The 23358-nt window shown below is 34.0% G+C and overlaps 8 protein-coding genes and 1 non-coding gene across 17 annotated transcripts; 3 read left to right on the plus strand and 6 right to left on the minus strand.

Annotated features, from left to right (window-relative positions):
* Positions 1-83: 83 nt before the first annotated feature.
* On the minus strand, positions 84-3885 carry LOC103851533 (THO complex subunit 4A). Of its 4 annotated transcripts, none has more exons than XM_018656160.2 (6): positions 1280-3878; positions 1045-1173; positions 852-920; positions 603-772; positions 363-508; positions 84-320 (listed from the first exon to the last, which is right to left on the minus strand). In XM_018656160.2, exons 1-5 carry the CDS (start codon positions 1421-1423, stop codon positions 364-366), a joined length of 657 nt encoding a protein of 218 aa, XP_018511676.1. In that variant the 5' UTR covers positions 1424-3878; the 3' UTR covers positions 84-320; position 363. The 4 variants fall into 4 exon arrangements, with proteins under 4 accessions (XP_018511676.1, XP_033140195.1, XP_009126635.1 ...); XM_009128387.3 differs by having other exon boundaries at positions 101-320; positions 363-511; positions 1280-3884; XM_033284304.1 differs by having other exon boundaries at positions 84-508.
* On the plus strand, positions 1574-1647 carry TRNAV-AAC. The gene has a single exon. It is a non-coding gene; the product is annotated as a tRNA-Val (tRNA).
* Positions 3886-4077: 192 nt separating the features above from the next.
* On the minus strand, positions 4078-7520 carry LOC103851534. The gene has a single exon (XM_018656372.2). It carries the CDS (start codon positions 6295-6297, stop codon positions 4219-4221), a length of 2079 nt encoding a protein of 692 aa, XP_018511888.1. The 5' UTR covers positions 6298-7520; the 3' UTR covers positions 4078-4218.
* Positions 7521-7632: 112 nt separating this feature from the next.
* Positions 7633-8313, minus strand: LOC103851535 (histone H2B.7). The gene has a single exon (XM_009128391.3). It carries the CDS (start codon positions 8243-8245, stop codon positions 7817-7819), a length of 429 nt encoding a protein of 142 aa, XP_009126639.2. The 5' UTR covers positions 8246-8313; the 3' UTR covers positions 7633-7816.
* Positions 8314-8932: 619 nt separating this feature from the next.
* On the minus strand, positions 8933-11813 carry LOC103851536 (actin-depolymerizing factor 4). 2 transcript variants are annotated; one of them, XM_009128392.2, is made up of 3 exons: positions 9978-10192; positions 9345-9610; positions 8933-9261 (listed from the first exon to the last, which is right to left on the minus strand). In XM_009128392.2, the coding sequence occupies exons 1-3, from the start codon at positions 9978-9980 to the stop codon at positions 9111-9113; spliced, it is 420 nt and encodes a 139-aa protein (XP_009126640.1). In that variant the 5' UTR covers positions 9981-10192; the 3' UTR covers positions 8933-9110. The 2 variants fall into 2 exon arrangements, with proteins under 2 accessions (XP_009126640.1, XP_033140196.1); XM_033284305.1 differs by lacking the exon at positions 9978-10192 and adding an exon at positions 11700-11813 and having other exon boundaries at positions 8935-9261.
* Positions 10549-11868, minus strand: LOC108870933 (actin-depolymerizing factor 3). The gene is made up of 3 exons (XM_018656864.2): positions 11700-11868; positions 11022-11287; positions 10549-10928 (listed from the first exon to the last, which is right to left on the minus strand). Exons 1-3 carry the CDS (start codon positions 11700-11702, stop codon positions 10778-10780), a joined length of 420 nt encoding a protein of 139 aa, XP_018512380.1. The 5' UTR covers positions 11703-11868; the 3' UTR covers positions 10549-10777.
* Positions 11869-19702: 7834 nt separating this feature from the next.
* Positions 19703-20464, plus strand: LOC103851537 (probable histone H2A.7). Its single transcript, XM_009128394.3, has 2 exons — positions 19703-19979; positions 20067-20464. Exons 1-2 carry the CDS (start codon positions 19770-19772, stop codon positions 20301-20303), a joined length of 447 nt encoding a protein of 148 aa, XP_009126642.1. The 5' UTR covers positions 19703-19769; the 3' UTR covers positions 20304-20464.
* LOC103851541 (cold-inducible RNA-binding protein) lies at positions 20366-21984 on the minus strand. The gene is made up of 4 exons (XM_009128402.3): positions 21793-21984; positions 21634-21702; positions 21448-21554; positions 20366-21142 (listed from the first exon to the last, which is right to left on the minus strand). The coding sequence occupies exons 1-4, from the start codon at positions 21827-21829 to the stop codon at positions 21023-21025; spliced, it is 333 nt and encodes a 110-aa protein (XP_009126650.1). The 5' UTR covers positions 21830-21984; the 3' UTR covers positions 20366-21022.
* Positions 21985-22159: 175 nt separating this feature from the next.
* On the plus strand, positions 22160-23314 carry LOC103851540 (40S ribosomal protein S15a). Of its 5 annotated transcripts, none has more exons than XM_009128396.3 (4): positions 22160-22281; positions 22439-22601; positions 22687-22847; positions 22925-23314. In XM_009128396.3, exons 2-4 carry the CDS (start codon positions 22469-22471, stop codon positions 23021-23023), a joined length of 393 nt encoding a protein of 130 aa, XP_009126644.1. In that variant the 5' UTR covers positions 22160-22281; positions 22439-22468; the 3' UTR covers positions 23024-23314. The 5 variants fall into 5 exon arrangements, with proteins under 5 accessions (XP_009126644.1, XP_009126646.1, XP_009126648.1 ...); XM_009128398.3 differs by having other exon boundaries at positions 22434-22601; positions 22925-23297; XM_009128400.3 differs by having other exon boundaries at positions 22162-22281; positions 22468-22601; positions 22925-23297.
* Positions 23315-23358: the final 44 nt, after the last annotated feature.

Below are 23358 nucleotides of genomic sequence, written 5' to 3' on the forward strand. Positions count from 1 at the left end.
ATTGAGTTTGTGTTCTTCGTCTCTATTCAAATAAACTTGCTCAGCTTGTGGACGATGACGTGTCGAAATTTACGAAACGACGACGTGTTAAAAAATAAAATAAAATAAAATTTGACAGCCCATATTATGTAAACGGCGACGTGTTGAGCCTATTTGTTAAGACAACAATAACAAAGTCTAAACACAGATTCGCAAATCTAAAGGGTCACTTGTAAGAAAAACAAATCAACAACACACAGCCATGGAGGGCTAATCAGCAGGCAAAAAGTTTTCTATCTTCTCTTTCTCAATCATCCCACTCGCGGTTTGAGAAGAGCAGCCTCAGTTTTTTTTTTTTTTTTTTTTTTGTCACAAAGAGCAGCCTCAGTTGGTCTCCATATCTGCTGCGTGGTACTTATCAAGATCCGCATCAAGATCTTCAGCAGATACCTTCTCTGCTGGACCCTTGCCAGGACGCCTGCCACGACCACCACCACGTTGTTGTTGACCACCTCTCCCTTGTCCTCCTCTGCTAACCCAAACAATAAAACAGACTTTTCAATATACCCCCACAACATAGAGAAAGCTTTTACATAATAATGAAACAGTATATAAATACTTACCGCCTTGAACCACTATTGAAAGTTGCATTCCCTGGTCTAGCAGAGTGGGTCTGAAGATTGGAGCCCACGATCTCTATCTTCATGGGTTTCCCATCCAGCTGAACATCATTGTACTTTTTCACAGCTGCTATTGCATCACCACGCCTAGAGTATACTACTTCAGCAGTTCCCTAATGGTATAAGACTAAATCTTCAAGACTCAAAAAAACAGAGGACAAGCGACAAAGAAGAAGTACAATCTCAGCTTACCTTTGATCTTCCACTCCTGTCAAAGTGTACTGTGTAGCGTTTAAGTTCCCCAACCTCAGAAAACAGTTCCTACATACGAAACAAACAAACAGAGGCTCATATCAGTTCCAAGTTGCTTCGGTCTCAAATTCAGACAACAAGCCCTAACGCAAAGAATCAAACAGAGTTGAGAAAAAGGAACGATTTTTGACACCTTGATGTCATCGTTCATGACCCCGTAATCCAAATTGGAGATGTAGAGCTTCGTCCCGGTTTCGATCCCGGCGGAAGAACGGGTTGACCGGGAAGGGAAAGCTTCGTGTTCCCAGGTGGACTCCGGCGCCTATAACAACCAAATCAATCCGTTTCTTTTTCTTTCCTCTTTGAGAGATTCATCAACACTTCCGGCGAAACTAGAGAGAGGGAAGAGATGTAGAATGGATTTGAACCTTGGCTGATTGGTACGGAGCAGATCGGTTGGATTTACGATTAGTGTTGTTGCGGCGGGTCGGACCCGGTTGGGATCCGGATCCACGAGACTTGCGGTTCTTGGCGATCATGTCGTCCAGAGACATATCTAATCCGGTCGCCATCTCGAAAGTTTTCTCTTTGGGCGGGAGCGAGAGAGAGAGCGAGACGAAGAGGAGAGTTCAACGGAAGTTGAAAGGTGAGCCGACAAAAGTAATGTCGGAAGTTGATACTATAAACGGTTATTTAAAACGTAGGGTGAAAATTGGCAACAAGGTTTCGTGGTGTAGTTGGTTATCACGTCAGTCTAACACACTGAAGGTCTCCTGTTCGAACCCGGGCGAAGCCATATTTTTATTTATCCTTTGCTTTAATCCGTTTCTTTTGCTTAGCTATTAACTTCTGAAGAAATTATTAAAAGCTTGTTAATTAAGTCTCATACAGTTTTCTCGTGTCTATAAATATTGCCTTTAATGTTTAAAATTTTGAAACAACCATTGAATTGAGAATGGGTAATGATTTGTTGTTGTTTAGAAATTTCCGGCCTAGACAAACTGTAATCCACTTTGTGTCCAATGATTTAATATGTTTTATCTTTTGTCACATATTAAATCAAAGTGTTAAAAGGTTGTTTGAACGTACAATCATTAAGATCAGCACAACCTACCAAACAGAATACCAGAATATAAAAAAACACCAACAGGCACCAGTAGTGTCAACAGTGAAGGTGGGAGAAAAACAGAGCCTATGAAAGGCAAATGACACAAGTCTCCCATTCCTTGATTCCGCAGAGATAGTTGAGGGCTAGGCCGAATTAGCCTCGCAGATAAGCTGAACTTTAAGCCAACTAGGACCATTTTGCGCCATGTAAGAGTGGTACCGCTTGTCCCTAGTCGCACTGTCTGCCCAATACACAATGCAGACGATTACGGACCCGTGATGTGTACTCAAGAGACCATTCCTCCAAAGTGTTCAACCTTATGATCTAATATGTTTATGAGCTTTTCATGTATGATTTTAGACACGCTCATATATAACAGTGACTTTTGATTGTGCTTGTTTCTTGCGATTGCAAGTGGATGTTTATGTATTGGTGTTAATTATAACAATAACCAACAGTGTTCACTAGAAAACAAAAATCGTTCTCAATTACATTTCATTTCTTGAAAATAATAAGCAATTGTCATATTAGATCAGAACACGAACAAATAACAACCATGGAAAAAAAACACTTACAATAAACATGAACATACACACTAACCACAAGCATATACATTGTTATGGTGAAAAGTAGATGACCAAGTAAACACAATATTTGGAATAAGCAAATCTTACAACCTTAAAAGAAGGAAACTTTGTACACACACGAACATAAATGATTAACCCAAATAACTTAATAAGCATGAACGAGAACAAATGTATCCATTCTCTGCATTAAAATCCTTTAGGATGAAAGGAGTTTCTATGAACCCATGGATCCGGGCTCGATACCACTACCGACATCTTTATCATATAATATAAGTGACCCCTCAAAAAAATTCTTGGCTTTCCCAATGTCATACACTATAACAAAAACGAGTTTGATTATGTATAGTTTCTTGCACAGGTGTATGTAGGTATATATAGTGTATAACAACCGACAAGTGTTTTAGAGGTTGATTGTTTTGTTTTGAGTTTTTAAAGTAGTTTTGGTTTTTGATTTTCCAATATCTATTTTCTACCCAATCATGATTTAGGTAAAATAGATTTCCTACTTTTTAGGGAAATTAATTTTTGACCCTTTTTACTTCTTTTTACCTAAAAACTAAAATCCATTTGTTCTTGGTTTCTCTTTACAATTTGCTACGAGCAAAAACCAAAAATTATTTTCTTATTTAAAACATATTATTAAATTTTGATAAATAATGTAGTATATAAGACTTACAGTTATCACTATATAAAGCACACAAAAAACGTAAAACTGCCCAAAATAATTAAAGTTTTATCTTCACTACTTAAATCCATTAAAATTGTATTAAGTTAAATTCATTTATTAATGTTTTAATTGATATTTTGTACAATAAATTTTATTGAAATATAATTATTATTATTGCATACTATATCATATTCGTAGACTTATATTTTTCCCTAATTTTAGAAATATTTGTTAATTTTTGTTAACTTTGTAATTTAAATTTGTAAATATTATTTATCAATAATTATTTAATTCTAAAACTTTATATAAAAATAATGCGTATATAGTTAAATTCTACGCATAATATTTTTTTGTAGTTAACCGTCAATAAATATATATGTGTGTGTGTGTGTTATAGTTATCGTTTTTACAAAAAAAAATATTATAGTTATGGAAAATTTTAGTAAGAAATTTGGTCTGCGCATTATTTTTATATGTACGGATCTCTGCATATATTATATGTACAAGTTTCTAATATAAAGTATATATACATATAAATGTATGTTTAGACATAAAATTAATATTTTAAGTTTATATTTAAACATAGAATTATATTATTTTGTGTTTGCTGCTTTTGTTTTTTAATAAGCTTCTGTGTTTTGGTAACAATATTTTATATTTTTTATTTCCATAATAAATATTTAACTATTAATAATATTTTATTTTTATTATTTTAAAAACAAAAACCAAAAACTAAAAACTAGAAATCAAAATCTAAAATCAGCATTCATGTTTTTTCAAAAACTAAAATCTACTGCAAAATCAAAAACCAAAAACCAAAATCTAAAATCTAGAAACCAAAAACCAAAACTAAAAATCTAGAAATCAAACAAACAATCATCACCTTAATAGAAAAGAAATTCACTCTTATTACATTTCAGGTTTATAGAAATACGTCCGTGACATTAGTTATAGAAACACGAATAAAACAATACAATCATGAAAAAAGCACTCATCAATAAATGTCTAATTAAAATAAAAATACACACAATTACTTGAACAGAAGTACCTACTGGCTTTATTCTTCTCCTTTAAGAAGATAGAGAACTTGCATCGAGAACGGCATTTAGTGCATAATGGCCGAGTGCTTTGATTGTTAGGAACAACTTCAAAGATTTTATTCCTCCACCCAAGTTCAGGCCCCCCAAATTCAATGGTGCTTCCTGGATTAATACGTGAGATATCTCCTATTACACATTCAGCATGTATGGCGACTTCGCAGCTAGAACATGTATAAAACCATAACATTGGATTTAGTTGTCTTTCACAAATGTCACACCAGCTTTGACCACCCGCTTTTTTGTCACAACATAAAATGAGAGGATGCTCATCCGTCCTATGCCATGTCCTTAAAGGCAAAGTAGCACAAAAAAAACACAAATTGAACCGGCAATCTTCACAGTCGAGCGTAAAACGAGAATTACTCATTTTCATGCATGCATCACATATGGACCTCCTGTAATATGCCTTTCTAAAATATAGTAGATGTGAATGGCCAGCATGGACAAATGGCTCAGAAAGGGAAAAACACCGAACGTCTACTTTCCTATTTTCATCATGACTTGAATACTTGAACCCATCAGATAATGTTGCACACTCCGAGCAATAGCTTGCAACTCTAAGTTTGTCAACTTCCAACTTGTATAACTCAGTGTCCACGATAAATTTTTTCTTCATGGGAAGATTAGCACATTTTTGATGAAGAAGGAAGCAACATTTCTCACAAACAAAGACGGAGTCAAATCCAACCGGATCTCTACATGCTTCACATCTTATCCACTCATAAAGGATATTGCCCTTGTGTAACTTTAAAGGGTGTTCGACATGACTAACATGACTGATCAAGCCATCACTCACCACCTTGTATGGTGTCACATCTTCTATAACATATGGAATCCCTTCTAACTCTACACCATCCCATACATCACGCTCTATTGCACATCTGGAATGAACTGCATAGTTTGGGCAAACAAAGCAAGAATAAGCCCCATGGTGTTGGCTTATACTTCGGTGACAAACTCCACATTTTGAATAATCAGGACCAATATGATAAGTGAAAGAAATGCGGTGATCATGACGATTGATGCTGATGACACGGGGCAAGCCAATACACATTCCATGGACAACAAAATCACACTGGTGACATATATATGATCCATGATAGTATTTTGTGTCGCGTTTCAGCCCACAAACATCACAAGCATATAAGATTCTCTTAGATATGCGAATAAGTTGATGTTGGTGGGTTTTCATATCCTCAACAACAAGGGGAGGTGGTCTTCTGGTGCAGCGAAGGCAAGAGGTAAAATCACAAATGAAACAATGATAACATACATTTCTTGGGTAGTTTGCACATAAAATACAAGTCTTCTCGGCATCATCAGTAAGTGCATCAAAAGCGATTAACTTGAGAGGATGATTCGAATGACAAGGATGATTTACCTCTTGTGAGAAACGGACGCATTCCACGTGGAAGTATACATTGCATTCAATACATAAATAGAACAGTCCATAATTAGACTCCTTACATACCCCACAAGAAGCTGACACCTCGTATCCATTGACGATAAGTGGATGGCTATGACACAAGGGATGTTCGATAACTTGTGGCCATGGATTCATCCCACAAGCTATATCCACCGTGATTTTACATGTAAAGCAAGTATAACGCAGAGGCGGTAGATGTCCCCTACACAAAACACATTGATCTGACGAGTCATCATAATTGTTGAGCATGAGAGGATGCTGGGGGTGGGAAGGATGGTTGATCTCCAATGGAGCTTCCGTACATTCTTTATGTAACCAAATCGAACAGCCAAATTTATTGCAGAAATAAACACCGTACATATTGTCAGTTGTCTGGCAGCCACTGCATCTATGTGAATATGATCCATCAATAGTAAACCGAGCTGAATAGGAAAGGGGATGCTCGTGAATGTGTGGTTTATATATTGTTGTCGTTGTATCCATGTGTGAATCAATATGTATGCGAATTAAAGAAGGTTGGTAGATGAGGTGAAAAAAATAGGAATCGGAAGACCTCATTTTATGTGTATTTGTTGACTTATAATAAGTGTTAACATCGAGAAGAATTTTTTAAGAACTTATCTTTGCAGATAAACAAAGAATCACGTTCTGCCTTCGAAATACGGTAATGGCCTATGATCACCTCTCCTATAAAAGAATACGAATAAGATTGCTTTTTTGTAGAGACAAGTATAAGATTGACTATGATTGAGGTTAAGATTATTTCTGAAAACCTGAAAATATGCTTTCTTTCAGAAACCACAAACAAAAATATGGTTCTCTCATTCAACAAGAAAAAGATATATGCTTTATTTCTATATTCTATTCTATCTGTTTGAGTTATCTCTGATTCAATTTTCTTGAGGGTATTACTTTGCAGAGAAGAAAATGGGAAAATATTTATGACTAGTAAGTTTTAATATTCTTTGTATATCCATGGTTGATATATCTCTGTTTGAAATGTACTTAGTTATGGTTACAAATTGTCAACAACAAAATGTGAAATATACATGATATACATATTCAAAGGCAGTCGCAAAAGCATTAATAAACTTGAAACAAGCACATAAACTCTATTTAAAATACAAAATGTTATATCATCCCAAAGACACCTACGGTACCACTGCATATACTATATAGTATATATAACCCAAGTTATTTGTAAATGCAGACAAATAGAAATCATAGTAATGAGAATCATACATTGGTTTTCTAGTATTCTGATCATATGATAATAGCCAGTTGTATCTATCCTAGCCAGTTGATTAAATTTGTCTTAACTTGATTTCTATTTGTAGCTGAGCTGAGCGGAGCTTTGGTTGGTGTGGGTGGAGATGGTGTGTAGGCGAGTGTAACACTATCGTCCCATTGACATTTTAAGCTATAATACGGACATCGTCCCATTGACATTTTAAAACTCCACTTCCATAGTTCCATAAGACAAAACGATGGTAAGTTAGGCATGGAGACTGCAGATTTGTGATGAGTAAGACCCCACAACTTTGATAAAAACATCTTTTAAGCTCTCAAACACAAACCTAAACTCAACAGGTTAAACACTAACCTAACACACACAATCAACGTTTGTAAATGGATCTAATCTTGAAAAAAAAAGAGCATCTTAAACAAACAAATAAATATCAACTATGGAGGGAGGATCGAATGCCACAAAAGCAGACAGCAACATTAGAGACAAACAAGGACATGAAAACTGATTTAACAAAAGCAAATAAAAACATCAAACCTCTAGTGTAAAGAACAAGACATAAAAAATAGTACGATAGACAGTAGTCAAACAACTCATACACAACTCACGTTATCATATGATCAGATTATAAGAAATCAAACTTAGAATTGGACCAACGAAATTAGGTTTCTAGATGATATAATTAACAACCCAATTGCTAAGAAGGGAGCTTTTAATCTCAACGAGATACATCGATTCGAAACATATCAATAGGCACTACATACAAACCGTGAAATTGCAAATTTGCAATACAGAAAATAACAAGAAAGGAACTCTAATTCAACTCATAGTCTAGGAGCTGGTGAACTTCGTGACGGCCTTGGTCCCTTCCGATACAGCATGTTTCGCCAACTCTCCGGGAAGCACAAGCCTCACCGCGGTCTGAATCTCCCTAGAAGTGATGGTTGGCTTCTTGTTGTACCTCGCGAGCTTCGACGCCTCACCAGCGAGCTTCTCGAAGATATCGTTGATGAAGCTGTTCATGATCCCCATGGCCTTGCTCGAGATTCCGATGTCCGGGTGAACCTGCTTCAGGACCTTGAAGATGTAGATCTTGTACGTCTCGACGCTCTTCTTCTTCATCTTCTTCTTCTTGTCTCCGCCTGTGCCTGCTCCGGCCTCCTTCGGTAGCTTCTTCCCGGCCTTTGGTTTCTTCTCCGCCGGAGCTTTCTCGGCTTTCGATTTCTCCTCCGCGGGCTTCTTCTCTGTCTTGGGCGCCATTGATGATTGGAAGTTACGAATCTGAGATCGGTTTTGGTTTTTTGCTTGATGTCTGTCTACAATGACTTGATAGATTCTTTTTATATTGATCGTACGGATTGATGTGATTGGATGAAATAGTTTGACGCGGATCGGTGTGTCAACCATTGGATCTTCTTTTTTTAAATAGAAAGAGATCTACGGTTTAAAAGGAGTCTTAAAAATAAGGAAAGCTCTCACACGTGATACCACTTGGTGGCGGGGAATGTTCACGTGTCGAGTTTGGCGCATTTTTAGCTCCTCGTGAAAATTTTCCTTTCCCGCCTTTCTACATCGGCCCATTTGTTATATTGAATCCAGCCTAAGGCCCATTTAGAATTAGTGAGATCGAGACGTAACCTTCTCAACCCAGACTTGAACCCGACACGTCCGGTTCTCAAATACAAATTTCTTGGTTTGTTGTTAACACAGACAATGTATTTTCTATGGTGAATTGGTGATAGATAAAGCTTTCTGCGTCATAACTGCAGGGATGAGATGTTGAGACAAGGCTTGAACAACTATTTTGAATGATTCTAGTTCGAAGCCATGACCCCTTGTGTAAATTGTATAAGTTGAAACATTCCATCACATCTCAATCGGTATTCTTTAGCATTTTTTCATCACCATGTATCCAAGGACGCTCAAAGGAATCATCTTTATACAAAGGATGCAAACATTGGGATAAACTTTCAATATAAGATGAAAACACTGTTAGGTAACAACGACGCAGAAGACAGACCAGATAAGGATAGAACAAAAGAGCGTTATGTTTTTATAACAGTCACAGGAAACTGTAAGAGCCAAAGTAGCTTATTCAAAGAGAGAGAGATAATATTTGTTTTTTTTAATTGACACGGCTTTTGAAAACATCAAGATCCATCTCAGTTGGATCAGTCGCTTGAAGCTCCACTTGAATTCCATCAAGCTCACGCTTGAACCTGTCCTTGGAGCTCGCGTAGATCATCTTGCTTCTCACCTTCGCTACGTCAGGACACCTTTCGGCAGACCACAACATTCAAACAATAAATACATGCAAACAATAAGAACAGAGAGATGAGAATCTTCAGTATTTTTTTACCAAGCAATGAAGAAAATCTTGCTCTTCTGGCAATTCTCCGCGGTGACAAAATCAAAATCATAAATGGCGTATCGGCACTCTTCAGCAGGGAGGCTAGCAGCAAAGTCCTCGTAGGTTTGAATAGGCTCACCAACCTTCTCAACAACCACTTGCTTCTGCTTCTCCTCGATCTTGTAAACAATGAAACGGTGTGTCCTCTTCGCCTTCAGTTCCAGGAACCTTAGCTTGCAGTCATCATGGACTGCCATTCCCGACGCCGCGTTAGCCTAATAAAATCATCAAAACACAACAAACAAACAAAACAATAAGATTCACAAACTCTTCTCCCACATTTCCAGATCCATCAAAGCTATGCTTGTAAACGTATCCACACATGAATGCTAAAACCAAAGGATGAGTCTAAGCAATATCCTGAAACACACATGATTCGTCCATGATTCGATTCTTACTAGCGACGAACTACAGTGTTTGTGAATTGTTCGTAGATTTTTTTTATTTTTCTAGCCTAGATCACGCGCGCACACGGAGAATCTAAGAGATCTAATCGGAGAAAACAAATACATGTTCTAGATCTAGTGAGCTAAAGATCGTAAACAAACGATATGAGAATAAGAAGAAAGATCGGAGATTAACCATGGCTGAATCAAGACGATGTCAAAGACTGCTGAAAGGAGACGCAGAGAAGACGACGAAGATCTTTTTTCGAATATGAGTCTTTTCTTTTCCTTTTTGTTCGGCGTTATTTGGAAGCTATAGTATATATAATCCTGAATAATTATTAATGTAGACAAAATTCATTCAACCTACTTTATATATTCTTCTATTTATGCAACTGTTACTATATGGTCAGCTTTTTTATTTTTGTGTGTTTGGTCAAACATATAATATGAACTTGCAACTTTGTACATGGTCAGCTTATTAGTTTTGTTTTTAGTCAACATCTAATATGAGCTATAACTGTATGGTCAGCTTATTATTTTGTTTTAGTCAACATTAATAGCAGTTTATGATTCAAATAATTGTATTTTTTTGCTGAATTTTTTTTAAAAACTTTGCATATATGTGCTAAGATTCTAACTTGGTTTTTTGTTGCATCAAAAACATCAGAAGATGCTGGCAAGGCAACTAACTTGGAATCCTAGTGATCAAAATCCTTACGTTCTAAGTAGGTTTTGTATATTGACCACAAGTCTCACAAACATGCTTAAGACAAAATGTGCTAATAGGATTCATTTTTTGATAGAGGGTTTAGGGTAATAAGAGCACGAGCCAGATCTCTTGAGTTTTAAGACGACAACACTGTAAGGACCAAAATAAAATAAAGACAGATAAAAATGAAGCTGTTTTTTTGGTTGGTGCCGTCACAGCAAACCTTAAGTAAAAGCATATCACTCGGCAATAGTAGATGAAAGAAGTTCGATTCAACCGGTTCCTCAATTGGCTCGGCTTTTGAAAACGTCGAGATCCATCTCGGTTGGGTCGGTTGCTTGAAGCTCTACTTGAATCCCGTCTAGCTCTCTCTTGAACCTGTCCTTAGAGCTCGCGTAGATCATCTTGCTTCTCACTCTAGCCGTGTCCGGAGACCTTGGCCATAACAACAACAACAAGAGATTTTAAGGAACTGAAGCACGTTATAAATCGGTTTTAGCAGAGAGGGTATGTATGTAAGTTAGTTACCATGCAACGAAGAAGATCTTGCTCTTCTGGCAATTCTCAGCAGTGACGAAATCAAAATCGAAAATGGCGTATCGGCATTCATCAGCAGGAAGACTAGCTGCAAAGTCATCATGGGATTGACCAGGCTCGCCGAGTTTCTCTACAACCACTTGCTTCTGCTGCTCCTCAATCTTGTAGACAATGAAACGGTATGTCCTCTTGGCCTTCAGCTCCAGAAACTTGAGCTTGCAGTCATCGTGGACTGCCATTCCTGACGCCGCATTAGCCTGTTGTTACCAACAAAACAAATAAACATTAATCTACAACTCTCTTCAAACACACAAACACATAGACACTAGTAGACTCTCCACCCATCTCCTTGAAACAGCTTTCAACTAAACATCTCTAGTAAAACAAATCAGAAATGAACAATCTAACAGTCGATGAATCTTCATCGCTGGCAACGCGCATGATTTCAAAATCAATTGGTTTAATCGAAACAGTAACGCTGGAATTGTAGAGTTTATCGTCCGATTGCTAGCCTAGATCAGTCACTCAGAGCATACAAACCCCAGAACATCAGAGATCTAAACCAACAAGTGAATCTATCTCCAGGTCTAATCTAATTAAACTTTAGGCGAGAACCGAGATTTGAATAATCAAAAACGCGAGACGAAGTGGAACTCGAATCGAGCTTACCATGGCTGAATCAAACTAGTTTCTTGCTGAGAAGAAAAAGCAGGAGATGATGATGAAGTCTTTGTGTTTTTCTTCGGTGTGCGTCTTTTCTCTTCTTTTTCCTCGGCTTTCTGCGGAAGCCTATTACTCCAAATGATTATATGTTTGAGGTTTTTAATTAGCACCAGCACTTTTGATTTTTATTGTTTTACAACTAATTATTTTACTTATTTAATTGCTTATGTATAAAAGCATAATATTTCATAAAACATTATTAAACTTAAGGACTGATTATTAAATACATACTTATTTAATGAATTATAGCTTTATAAGTTTTTATTATGAAATGAAGGTCAGTAATTTATTGTAGGGCTAGACAAAAAAAACCGAACCGAACCGAGTCAAACCGAATCAACCGAACCCAAACCGATTCAAACCGAATCAACCGAACCCAAACCGATTCAAACCGAACCAAAATCTATTTCAAACTATTCGGTTGAAGATTTTCCCAACCTGAATGGTTTGGTTCGGCTTAAAACCGAATCGAAAAACTGATGTGTTTTTGTAATTATATAAATTAAAAATATTAGTAATATCAATATACTAAAATTCTAATATCAAACAAAGTATTCTCCATTTTTCATTCATTAACATATATTCTTCTAACCTAATATCTAATCATCAAAATATTTGATTTAAAAGATAATAGAAAAGTTAGTATTTTTATATTCTTATATATGTAAACGTGGATGTTAAATCTAAACCTAAAACCTAAAGCAAATTTTATTAAAAACAAAAGTTCTTTTCCACAGTGTCACATGGAAGATGATTCATTACAGAGTTAATAATGATATAAGCGACATTACTAATGATGTTGGCTTTTTTTAGTTAACTTTCATTTGTTTTAATTCTTATATATTTGTGTGATTTTTGGAAGGTTTTTGTTTCAGTTTTATATTGAATTTAGTTCACATAGTTATATTTACATAATTTATGTTTTAAAACATAATTTCTTTTTAAAAATTAAACTAAGAAGAACCTAATTAAACTGATCCAAAAATAAACGAACCGAATATAAACTAAACATAACCAAACTAACTACGGTTTATTTCAGTTAGAAAATACTAGAACCGAGCTAATCAAATCGAACCGAACCCGAACCAAACCGAGAAAATAACCGGAATGCCCACTCTTAATTTATTGAAATATAAACACAGATGCCTAGGGTTCTAGTTGGGGTAAACAAATTCAGGCTCATTCGGATATTTAAAATTTTCAGTACGGATTCGGTTCGAATTTTTTCAGGTTCGGATTACTATTTTACATTTTATATGTTGTTCACCTATTAATAATAGTTCATAATATATATATATATAGATATGTATATATATATGTATATATATGTTATTTTGGTAATTTATATATTTTACTGTTTTCAGTAAATAGTTGTATTCAATTAACCAATTATAAGATATGCCGCCAGTGCAAACAACACCGTTTTGGAAATTAGAGAGAAACAGATGATTATGCTTAGTTTTTTTTTCCCAAAAAAAATATCTGCAAAATGATGTCTCTTTTTAGTTTTCAAAACTTTGTGGCGTTTGGAAAACAAGGAGAGATATAATTAAGCATGTTTGCTCTTTTACTAAAACAATAACATTTTGTTGAACCTAATTTTTTTATAAAATTTTAAATTAAATACACATTTTTTTTATTATGTCTTATTTGTTTTGATGATTTTTAATTAATTTTCTTTCAAATTATTTGATAAATCAAATAATTTACTAAAATATTCAAATAATTTATGAAAAAATAAAAAAAAGTATGATTTATTTTTGCAGGTAATACTACAAAATATTTTAATCGATATCAAATCAAATAAGCTAATGGATTATTTTATTTATATTTGTATAACTAAAAATTACATTCATTTAAATTTAAATAAACTTTCGTATTAAATTAAAAATATATAAATAATATGTATAATAAACTGAAATCTAATAAATTTTATAAAAATATATCATACAGATAATCAAACAAATTACAGAGATTTTATTAGAAATTCATAACCAAAAGAATTGAAATAACTAAAATTAAATTAAATGATATCTTATACAAATGTTATTATCTAAAGATATATTGAAAGTAACTATATTTTACAATAAACATAATAAAAATCGTTGTGAAAATATTCAAAATCTATACTATCTGAAGATAAATGTTTAACATTAATTATAAATAACAAATTTAAACTTATTATAATATGAATCAGTTTAATAGAAAGATAAATTGCATAAAAATTAGAATAATATTAATTAAGTCGCATAAAATAAATATTATTCATCTAGAATTTCTCTTAACCGTTAACACTAAACAACATTCAATTAGTTTATAAAAGTGATTTAATTAATTTAATATAAAATCTGCTTTGTCGCATAGATCAACAGATCATGTATAGTCTATATTTAAAGGTTAAAAGTTGTGTTGTACGTAGTTTCCTAACTTGTAAAGGGAAGAATAGAATGAAAGGTCGAAGACGCACGCATATGGCTCTCTTTGAGAATCTCAGGTGTGGCTCAGCGTTTATGATAAACTGCAATGGAAGCCAGCTTGCTGGAGCTGGAATATTCCTTTCAAGGACAGTACGTGGAATTTATGTATTTCAACATCGACTGTGTGATATTCCGTAAAAGTATACACTGTCAGTGTAATGATGCTCACACGCTCTAAACCGTCACCTTTGCTTTTTATTCATTGTCCAATTAAATGTAAAGTAGTCAAACTTTATATCAACGTCGTAGTAATTAACAAATATGATTCTTTCTCCTTTTTCTGAAAGGGTTTTCAATTAACAAATCTGATTCTCTACTAACTAGCAAATCTTTCAAAACTATAAAAAGTCAAACTGCCTTGATGTCAATATATAACATGATTAGGAGAAACAACATTGCTATGTGTCATATCTTTCAACATTGCTGTCACTTAAGAACGAGGTGTAACCACCACGCGCATCCATCGATCTCATTACTCCAGTGAGAAACAACTCCTCCGGCGAACTAACGACATTACTGGTAGTGCTATTTCAGATATTCGACAATGAGAAAGCTCCTTATGCAGGCCTCTTGCTTTTTCTTGGACAAAAATATCTGTCTCATTAATAACTATGCAACTATAGCTGAGACTGTTCTCGACTAGAATATTAAAATGTTGAGAGAATGATAGTTATACTATTGTTTCCTCTGTTTTAGGAAAAGTCAGAGTAGGCAACTTGGTTTAAATCAGGGTTCGTTTTAGGTTTTAAAAGTCTTTTATTTACACAACTAGGATAAGACCCGCGCCTTGCGCGGGATTAAGTTATTATTTTTATTATATTTTGGAGAATGAAACAATAGTTTGGCTTCATTTGGATTAGGGGTGTTCAATCCGGATATCGGGTTGGTTTCGGTTCGGTTCGATTTTTTTCGGTATTTCGGTTAGTAATATATATATATATATAATATATATATATATATATTATTTAGTTTGAATATTTATTAAATAAAAATTCATATGCATTATATTTTATGATCATTTGTAACTTATTATAACAAAAAAAATAATCTATTGATCACAAAATTTTCAGAGTGGGAATATTCAAATTTCTAATAATATATAAACGTTTTGAAAAATTCAAAATATAACATATAAGAAAAAATATAAATGTTTTTATTATATATTTAATGTGATTTTTTTATTATTTTTCAATAATATAAAATTAAAAAAAGAACTAAGATACAAAAATTGTTATCAATTATTTATTATTCATAATAATTAATTTTCATATATATGTTAATCATATTAGGTAATTTCATAGCTTCTAATTAAGGAAAGTGCAAAAAAATATTTGGTAGATTATTTATCAATTCGATAGTTAGTTTAATAAAAAATATAATGTAAGTTAAGATGGACCAACCTATTTTTCTAAGAATAGTATATTTTATATAGTCATTTATTAAATGAGAATTTATAATCATACAGTTCTATGATCATTCATATCATTTTATAACTGAATATTTAAATCATCGATAACAAAATTTTCAATGTGAAATCTTTAATAAGTTTATAATTTATAAATGTTTTTGAAAATTCATTGAAAGTTTTAATATTAAAATATTTATGTAATCTTATGGTATATAGTATAATCTATATATATATATGTTTTATTATTAAATGATATGTTTTACTCATATGGTTTTAAAATCATATGTGTCTTCTTATAATATTAAATAAAAGTTCATATTAATACAATTTTATGATCATTTGTAACTTATTATGACAAAAAACTAATCTATTGATCACAAAATTTTGAGAGTGGGAATCTTCAAATTTCGAATAATTTATAGACGTTTTGAAAAATTCAAAATATAACATATAAGAAAAAATATAAATGTTTTTATTATATATTTAATGTGATTTTTAAATATCTTTTAATAATATAAAATTAAAAAAAAGAACTAAAATACAAAAATTGTTATCAAATATTTATTATTCATAATAATTAATTTTCACATATACGTTAATCATATTAGGTAATTTCGTAGCTTTTATTTAAGGAAAGTGCAAAACATTTTTTGGTACGTTATTTATCAATTCGATAGTTAGTTTAATAAAAAGTATAATATAAGTTAAGATGGACCAACCTATTTTTCTAAGAATAGTATATTTTGTATAGTTATTTATTAAATAAGAATTTATAATCATACGGTTCTATGATCATTCATATCGTTTTATAACAAAATATTTAAATCATCGATAACAAAATTTTCAATCTGAAATCTTTAATAAGTTTATAATTTATAAATGTTCTTGAAAATTCCTAGAAAGTTTTGATATTAAAATATTTATGTAATCTTATGGTATATAGTGTTTAATCTCTATATATATATATATATATATTTATTCTATTATTAAATGATATTTTTTACTCATATGGTTTTAAAATCATGTGTATCTTCTTATAATAAAAATGTTAAACCATTGATCATTAATTTTTAACATAATATTTTTAATAGTTTTAGTCATTTATTGTCGTTTTTAAAAATTCAAAATATAACATATACGAAAAAATCTAAATTTTATTTTTATTGCTAATTTGATTGTTTAATTTATTTTAATAATATAAAATTAAACAAAAAATGATGGAGGAGATATAAATTGTTATCAAATCTTTATTATTAAAATCATTAATTGTCATATATATATTAATCATTTATGGTAATTCCGTAGGTTTTATTTAAGGAAAGAAAATATCATATCATATCATTATATCATATAGTTTGACCAACTTATGTATCTAACAACATATAAAAATCGAATGTGGACCTACTTATTTTTCAATTGAATGTAATTGACTACCTAATTGAGTGCCACCTATGCATTGGGGTCTCTTTTAATTAATACAAAATTGAGGTTACATCTTTTCAAATGTTCCTCAATTAATATATAGGGGATTGTAAACCATGCACGGGTCACTTTGCAACAACAACCTTTACGTCCAGTGGAAAAAAAAATCTCTAAAAAGCAAGACACATTTTTTTGACAGAAACTTGGCATGCCTTCAACGACAATGTTTGTATAATTTTCGAGCAATTTGTATCCATAAAAGTATGCATATTGATAGAATGAGGTAAGATTTAGAACCGTTGTCGTCAGTAGACTTTGAAGGTGTTTGACCGTCGGCTGATTAGTTAAATATTCAGATGTAAAAAGGCATGTAGCCAGCACATAGAGGCACCCTGTCAAGCTGTAACAAGCTTCCACCAGCACTACATAATAGCCCTGTTCGTTTCCTGAACGCTGCGGCAGCGGCAGCGACAAGAAAATAACACGGAGAACCGAGAATTAATAGACAGTGGTGAAAACAGAGAAGGAGCAAAAGATGCCGCTGGTGGCTCAAATTAATTACGGAGCATGCCGCCGTTTTATTCAGCGATCCACAATTTCCCATAGTTTCTCTTATTTCCACCATTAAAGTGATCGCCGCAACTTACGGAGGCAAAAAAAATTCAACATTCTTTTGATAATTATGATCGTTGCTGCTGCCGCAGCGTTCACGGGACGAACATGGCTAATATCTCAAACGACGAAAATCTTATTATTCAACTTTCGTTGGTTAGTTAAAAAATCTTCGAATATCCAACTGTTTGGAGTATATCTCGATTTTTTATGATCCTGATTAAGATTTCCAGTAGCCGAGATTTCAGAGTGTATTTTGACTACTATGCCAAAATCTTTTTAGAACATATCAAAAACAAATTTAGTTTAATCCGGATGGTTAGAGTCTCGGTTAATACAAGATTGTTTATATATGATTTAAGTGAGTAAGCATATAGTATATTTTGCCTATAAAATAGAAGAGATGGTTAGTGAAAGGTGGAAGAGACAGTATCAAGATCTCCATGTTAATGTGCTAGGAATAAAGCACCGATGCTGACTGAGAGCTAGCGTATATGATGAGCAGTCTGTAAAGGGGTTGAGATGCTAGAGTCAAATCCTAATTCTTATGTGACAGTGGATATGGTCATAAACGAGGAAGTCTAGTTTTGTGTAGGTGCTCTACATTTACTTTGACAATACATAATCTCAGGAAAATCCACATGTAAGCAACTTATAAGAGTTGGTAGGTGCTTTTAAGATATAAATGAAATTAAAGGCTAGCTAGTTGTTTGTTTCTCTAGCTATGACAGGATGTTGATAATGATATCTACCATGTAGCATGGACGTTGTTTGAATAGAAGACATATTGAATTATTGGATGTGGTTTAGGAAGAAGGCGAATGCTAGCTAGCTAGTTTGGGATTAGAAGACACTGACGAGGGATATATACTGTTTCAGATCGTCAAAAGATCGGTGAATGAGTATGTTTGTACTTATTGTCAAATGGTTACATATATGATTATGTTTCCACTGCTGGATAAGAGTCACCAGAGATTGGACATAAAATGTTTGCCAGACACATATACGAGAAGCTTGAAAGTTAAACATGAAAAAAACTAATCAAACTACATGTATAGAAACTCGCATTGAGCTACAATGAGACATACAATGGAGAGAATCTTGACAAGATGTTCAACAGCATTCAAGTATCGTTGACTATGTTATGAAGACAAACCCGAACAGTTGGTGTATGGCTTTCTACAATACTAAGAACAATTGTTAAGATGTTGAAAATAATGATCAATAATGAAGGCAAGAGATAAGTCATGTACTCGACTCGCAATGGTAAAATCTTAAAAGATGCCAAAACACATTCGCACGAAAAATATCTGATTGAAATTTTTGTTTTGAGAAAACATGAAAAGTTTCATAGTGCATGGTTCATAAAAGCAGAAATAACATGTATTTATATAGTCCACATTGAAAGATGTCCTTCCCGTGTCGGTTTGAATAAGCAGACTTGTAACATGAAATGATATGTATTCCTTGTAAGCACACATATGGTGTGATGTAATTCTTAACAAAAAAAACTTCACGTTAAAATCTAAGACACTGATTTTACACAACTACATATGTGGAAGAGGATAAATGTTACGAGGTTAAAATTTTCAACATCACAATAGGGTTTTCAGTTATTTTGATACTAAATTGATGCTGTTTTTAGAATCTTAAATTTGGTGTGCTAGGTTTAATATAAATTTTCTTGGATACTTTATTTAATAACTGCATCCTTAAAAGTAAATATAATATTTGAACAAAAAGATAAAAGTATAAATATAATATATTTGTTTTCAGTTACCAATTATACATTTTCTTAGCGTAAATAGCAAAATTAATCACTATAAAAGAACGAAAGCGAAAACTTTCAAAACGAAAACAAAAAAAAATTGGCGCGATCTCGAAAACAAGGAAACGTTTCTGATTGGCTAAAAATGCAAGCACGAGGATCGCTATCGAATTTATCCTCAACCGTCGATAAGACTAAATCTAACGGATACAAACCTCCCCCTTTCCTCTCTCCCTCTCACCTATAAAAACCACAAGGAAGGGGACGGGTACTACACATCACAAATCTCATAACCTCTTTCATTGCATTATAATCTCTCTCTCGTCGCGATGGAAACCACCGGAAAAGTGAAGAAGGCATTCGGAGGAAGGAAAGCCGGCGGCCCCAAAACCAAATCGGTTTCGAAATCGATCAAAGCCGGTCTCCAATTCCCCGTAGGAAGAATCACTCGTTTCCTGAGGAAGGGACGGTACGCACAGAGACTCGGTGGCGGAGCTCCGGTTTACATGGCCGCCGTCCTCGAGTACCTCGCCGCCGAAGTAAGTCTTCGTTCTCTCAGATCTGATTTTGTTTATATCGAAAAATCATTTTCTGATTTTGATTTTTTTTTTTTTTTTTACGGTTAGGTTTTGGAGCTTGCTGGTAACGCAGCGAGAGACAACAAGAAGTCGAGGATCATCCCGAGGCATCTTCTCTTGGCGATCAGGAACGACGAGGAACTGGGGAAGCTTCTGAGTGGAGTCACGATCGCTCACGGTGGTGTCTTGCCTAACATCAACTCTGTGCTTTTGCCTAAGAAGTCTGCTAAGTCGACCGAGGATGTTGTGTCCAAGTCACCAGCCAAGTCTCCCAAGAAAGCTTAATTCATACTTTCGTTTGTATGCGTTGTGTTGAGTTTCGTGAATGCATATGTAGAAAATTCTAGTTTTTTTTTTTTTTTTTTAATTATGTAATTTGGGTTTGATTCCTCCTCAGATCCATTGTTCTATTTTATAATTTATAAAATCTTGCAAATCTCTGCTAATAATCTATAGCAAATCGTTTATCGTACACTTTAATTAAGTTTAGAAAACATTTCAATCTTAAAAAAGAAAATATCAAATGTTCCCATATACGTTCATTTTTCATATTTATCTGTTAGGTTTAGATCATTTGTATGACGTAGAACAGTTAAAGGACTCGGTTCCTATCTATGTGTGAAAGAGCAGCCACGGTAAGTGTAAACACCTCTGCAAGGCTTAGTCTCGATACTAATGAACTTGTTTTGAAGATGCTTGTAATGTTGTAATGATTATCTTCTTCTATGGCTCTGTGCCTGTACACAAACAATTCAAGTGCATACATTCCATTCGAACAACACGTTTTACTACTTTTATAGAGTCACATACACACGTCTTAAGTTGATTTTGCCTGTCCTTTGTTCAGTTACTCGGAAGCAGATACTGATCAGAGTTGAATATTCTCAACCTACAACAGAATTAAATCTCGAGTTTTCAACTGATCTGAAACTTAAAATCTGTGCCATAATAACTCAGGAAACTACATTCACTCTTTCGAATTGCAATGATTTTGGTGAAGAGTCTTAACTAGTCTTGTAATGGCTGTGTGTGTTCTCATCAAGCTTTGTTACTGAGTTCATATTTGTTGTTGGTGCTTCTACGTCCTTGGCAGCCTCTACAAATATCAATCTGCCATCAACAATCTGAAAACAAATAACCAAATGCAAATCTCAGTCCCAAATTATCTGAAAGATATGAAATTTTAGGAAACTCCCCTCCCTTTTCACGCAATATTCACCGGCTTTAAATAGCCAGATTAGTTACACAAAGTATTGAGATATCTTATCTACACAATCTCATATCTACGGTAATATCTCAACCGAGTTGTTACACATAATATTCCTATTCTATCAAGATATACACCAATCCTGGAAACATTCCCTGAATTGATTTTTCTGTTTGAAGAGTTTCATATCAAAAAACATTTAGTCAAGAATTAGATCGTCACCTTGCCATCCAAAGCTTTCATGGCCTTTTGTGCATCATCCTCAGACTCAAAAGTCACAAAGCCGAAACCTTTAGGTCTCTGTGTTTGCGAATCCTTAATAAGACGAGCTATCATAATAAACACACACACAGACAACAGAATCAGCTTAGACACATAGTCGGAGACTGAGACATCAGAAGTTAATACCTTCTTTAATCTGACCAAAGGGTGAAAATAGCTGCCTTAGCGATTGATCTGTTGTGTAACCAGAGAGTCCTTTGCAACAGAACATATTGAAATGACAAAAACTGAGAAACAGAAAAATAAAAAAGCAGAATCTGAGGATGAGAAAGGAATTTATCATACTGCTGACGAAGAGCTGTGTTGTGAACCTCTTAGCCATCGTTATTGCACAGGAAGATTCTTGAATTCGATACAAAGAAGTGAAACCTCCTGATGCGAGCTTAAGCTACTATGAAACGGCGTCGTTTCGGGGAAGGACGACTTTCGCTGTATGAGTGTAGGGTTTTCTCTGTTAACATTTGATTTTGTGGTTTAGGTATTTTATGTTTGGTTCGGTTTAATTCTTTTTTCGGTTATGTCAATCTTAACCGTTAATTGAAACTTGAATCCACACAATTGAGAAAAACCACAAACGAGATTTTACAAAAGGCCCAGTAAGGTCCAATTGTTATATCGTTAGGCCCATTAAATTAAACCTAGATCCCTTAACCTTTAAAGAAGAGTCTCAAAGGCGCCGTCAAAAACCCTAATTCTCAGATCAAATTTACTCCTCTCGTGTCTTCGTCGTTAGCTAGCTGGAGAGGTTTGTGCGGCTGCCATTTCGATTCCAAGGTTAGCAAAATCTCCATAGCATCGTACTGTATACTCCTCTCGCTTCTCGGATCTACTTCCATGTTAATTAGAGCTCGATTTACAATAGCATACTGAAAGTATTGAAGCAAGATCTTTGTCTACGTCGTTTACATTAGGTTGTTGTATTAAAGTTTAGATTCGTTATTTGGTTGCGGAGCTCTGAAGAATGGTGAGGATCAGTGTGCTTAACGATGCTCTGAAGAGTATGTTCAATGCGGAGAAGAGAGGGAAGAGGCAAGTTATGATCAGGCCTTCTTCCAAGGTCATCATCAAGTTTCTCATTGTCATGCAGAAACACGGTATAATGTCGAGAAGCTTATATTCATTTTCGTTTTATTTTTTCATGATTGTTTTGTTCTTGCTCATCCGTGTGAGAATCTGTAGGTTACATTGGTGAGTTCGAGTACGTTGATGACCACAGGTCTGGTAAGATTGTGGTTGAGCTCAATGGAAGACTTAACAAGTGTGGTGTTATTAGTCCTCGTTTTGATGTCGGAGTTAAGGAGATTGAGGGTTGGACCGCTCGTCTTCTTCCTTCCCGACAGGTCTGTTTTAAGTCTTTATGCCTTGTATTCCTTTGTCATATGATTTGTGTCTGACACTGGTTTATTGAACTGTGCAGTTTGGCTACATTGTTCTTACAACCTCCGCTGGTATCATGGACCACGAAGAAGCAAGGAGGAAGAATGTTGGTGGCAAGGTTCTTGGATTCTTTTACTGAAGAAGCAAGAGACTCTTCTTTGTCCCGAGTATACTTTGCTTCTCCTTTTGGTGAGACGAGGAATTCGAATTGAGCTCAAAGGTCAAAGAGGGTAGTAGAGTTTTTGATGTTTGGTTTCTTAGTTAATATGCCATTTTGTTTGTTTTGCGCAAAAGACTCGCAAATGTAGACAGTAAGAAGTGCTTATTTTCAGACATTTTTTTATCTTCACTTCATGAGACATGTGTGCTGTCTTGTTTCGATGGTTCAAGCATCGTATAATCAATTTTCTAAATAAATTTTGATTCGCTATATTGTACGATTACCATTCTCTTAATTTAAATAAAAGTATATTA

This window comes from Brassica rapa, chromosome A02, assembly GCF_000309985.2.
Source record: "Brassica rapa cultivar Chiifu-401-42 chromosome A02, CAAS_Brap_v3.01, whole genome shotgun sequence".
NCBI classification, from domain to species: domain Eukaryota; kingdom Viridiplantae; phylum Streptophyta; class Magnoliopsida; order Brassicales; family Brassicaceae; genus Brassica; species Brassica rapa.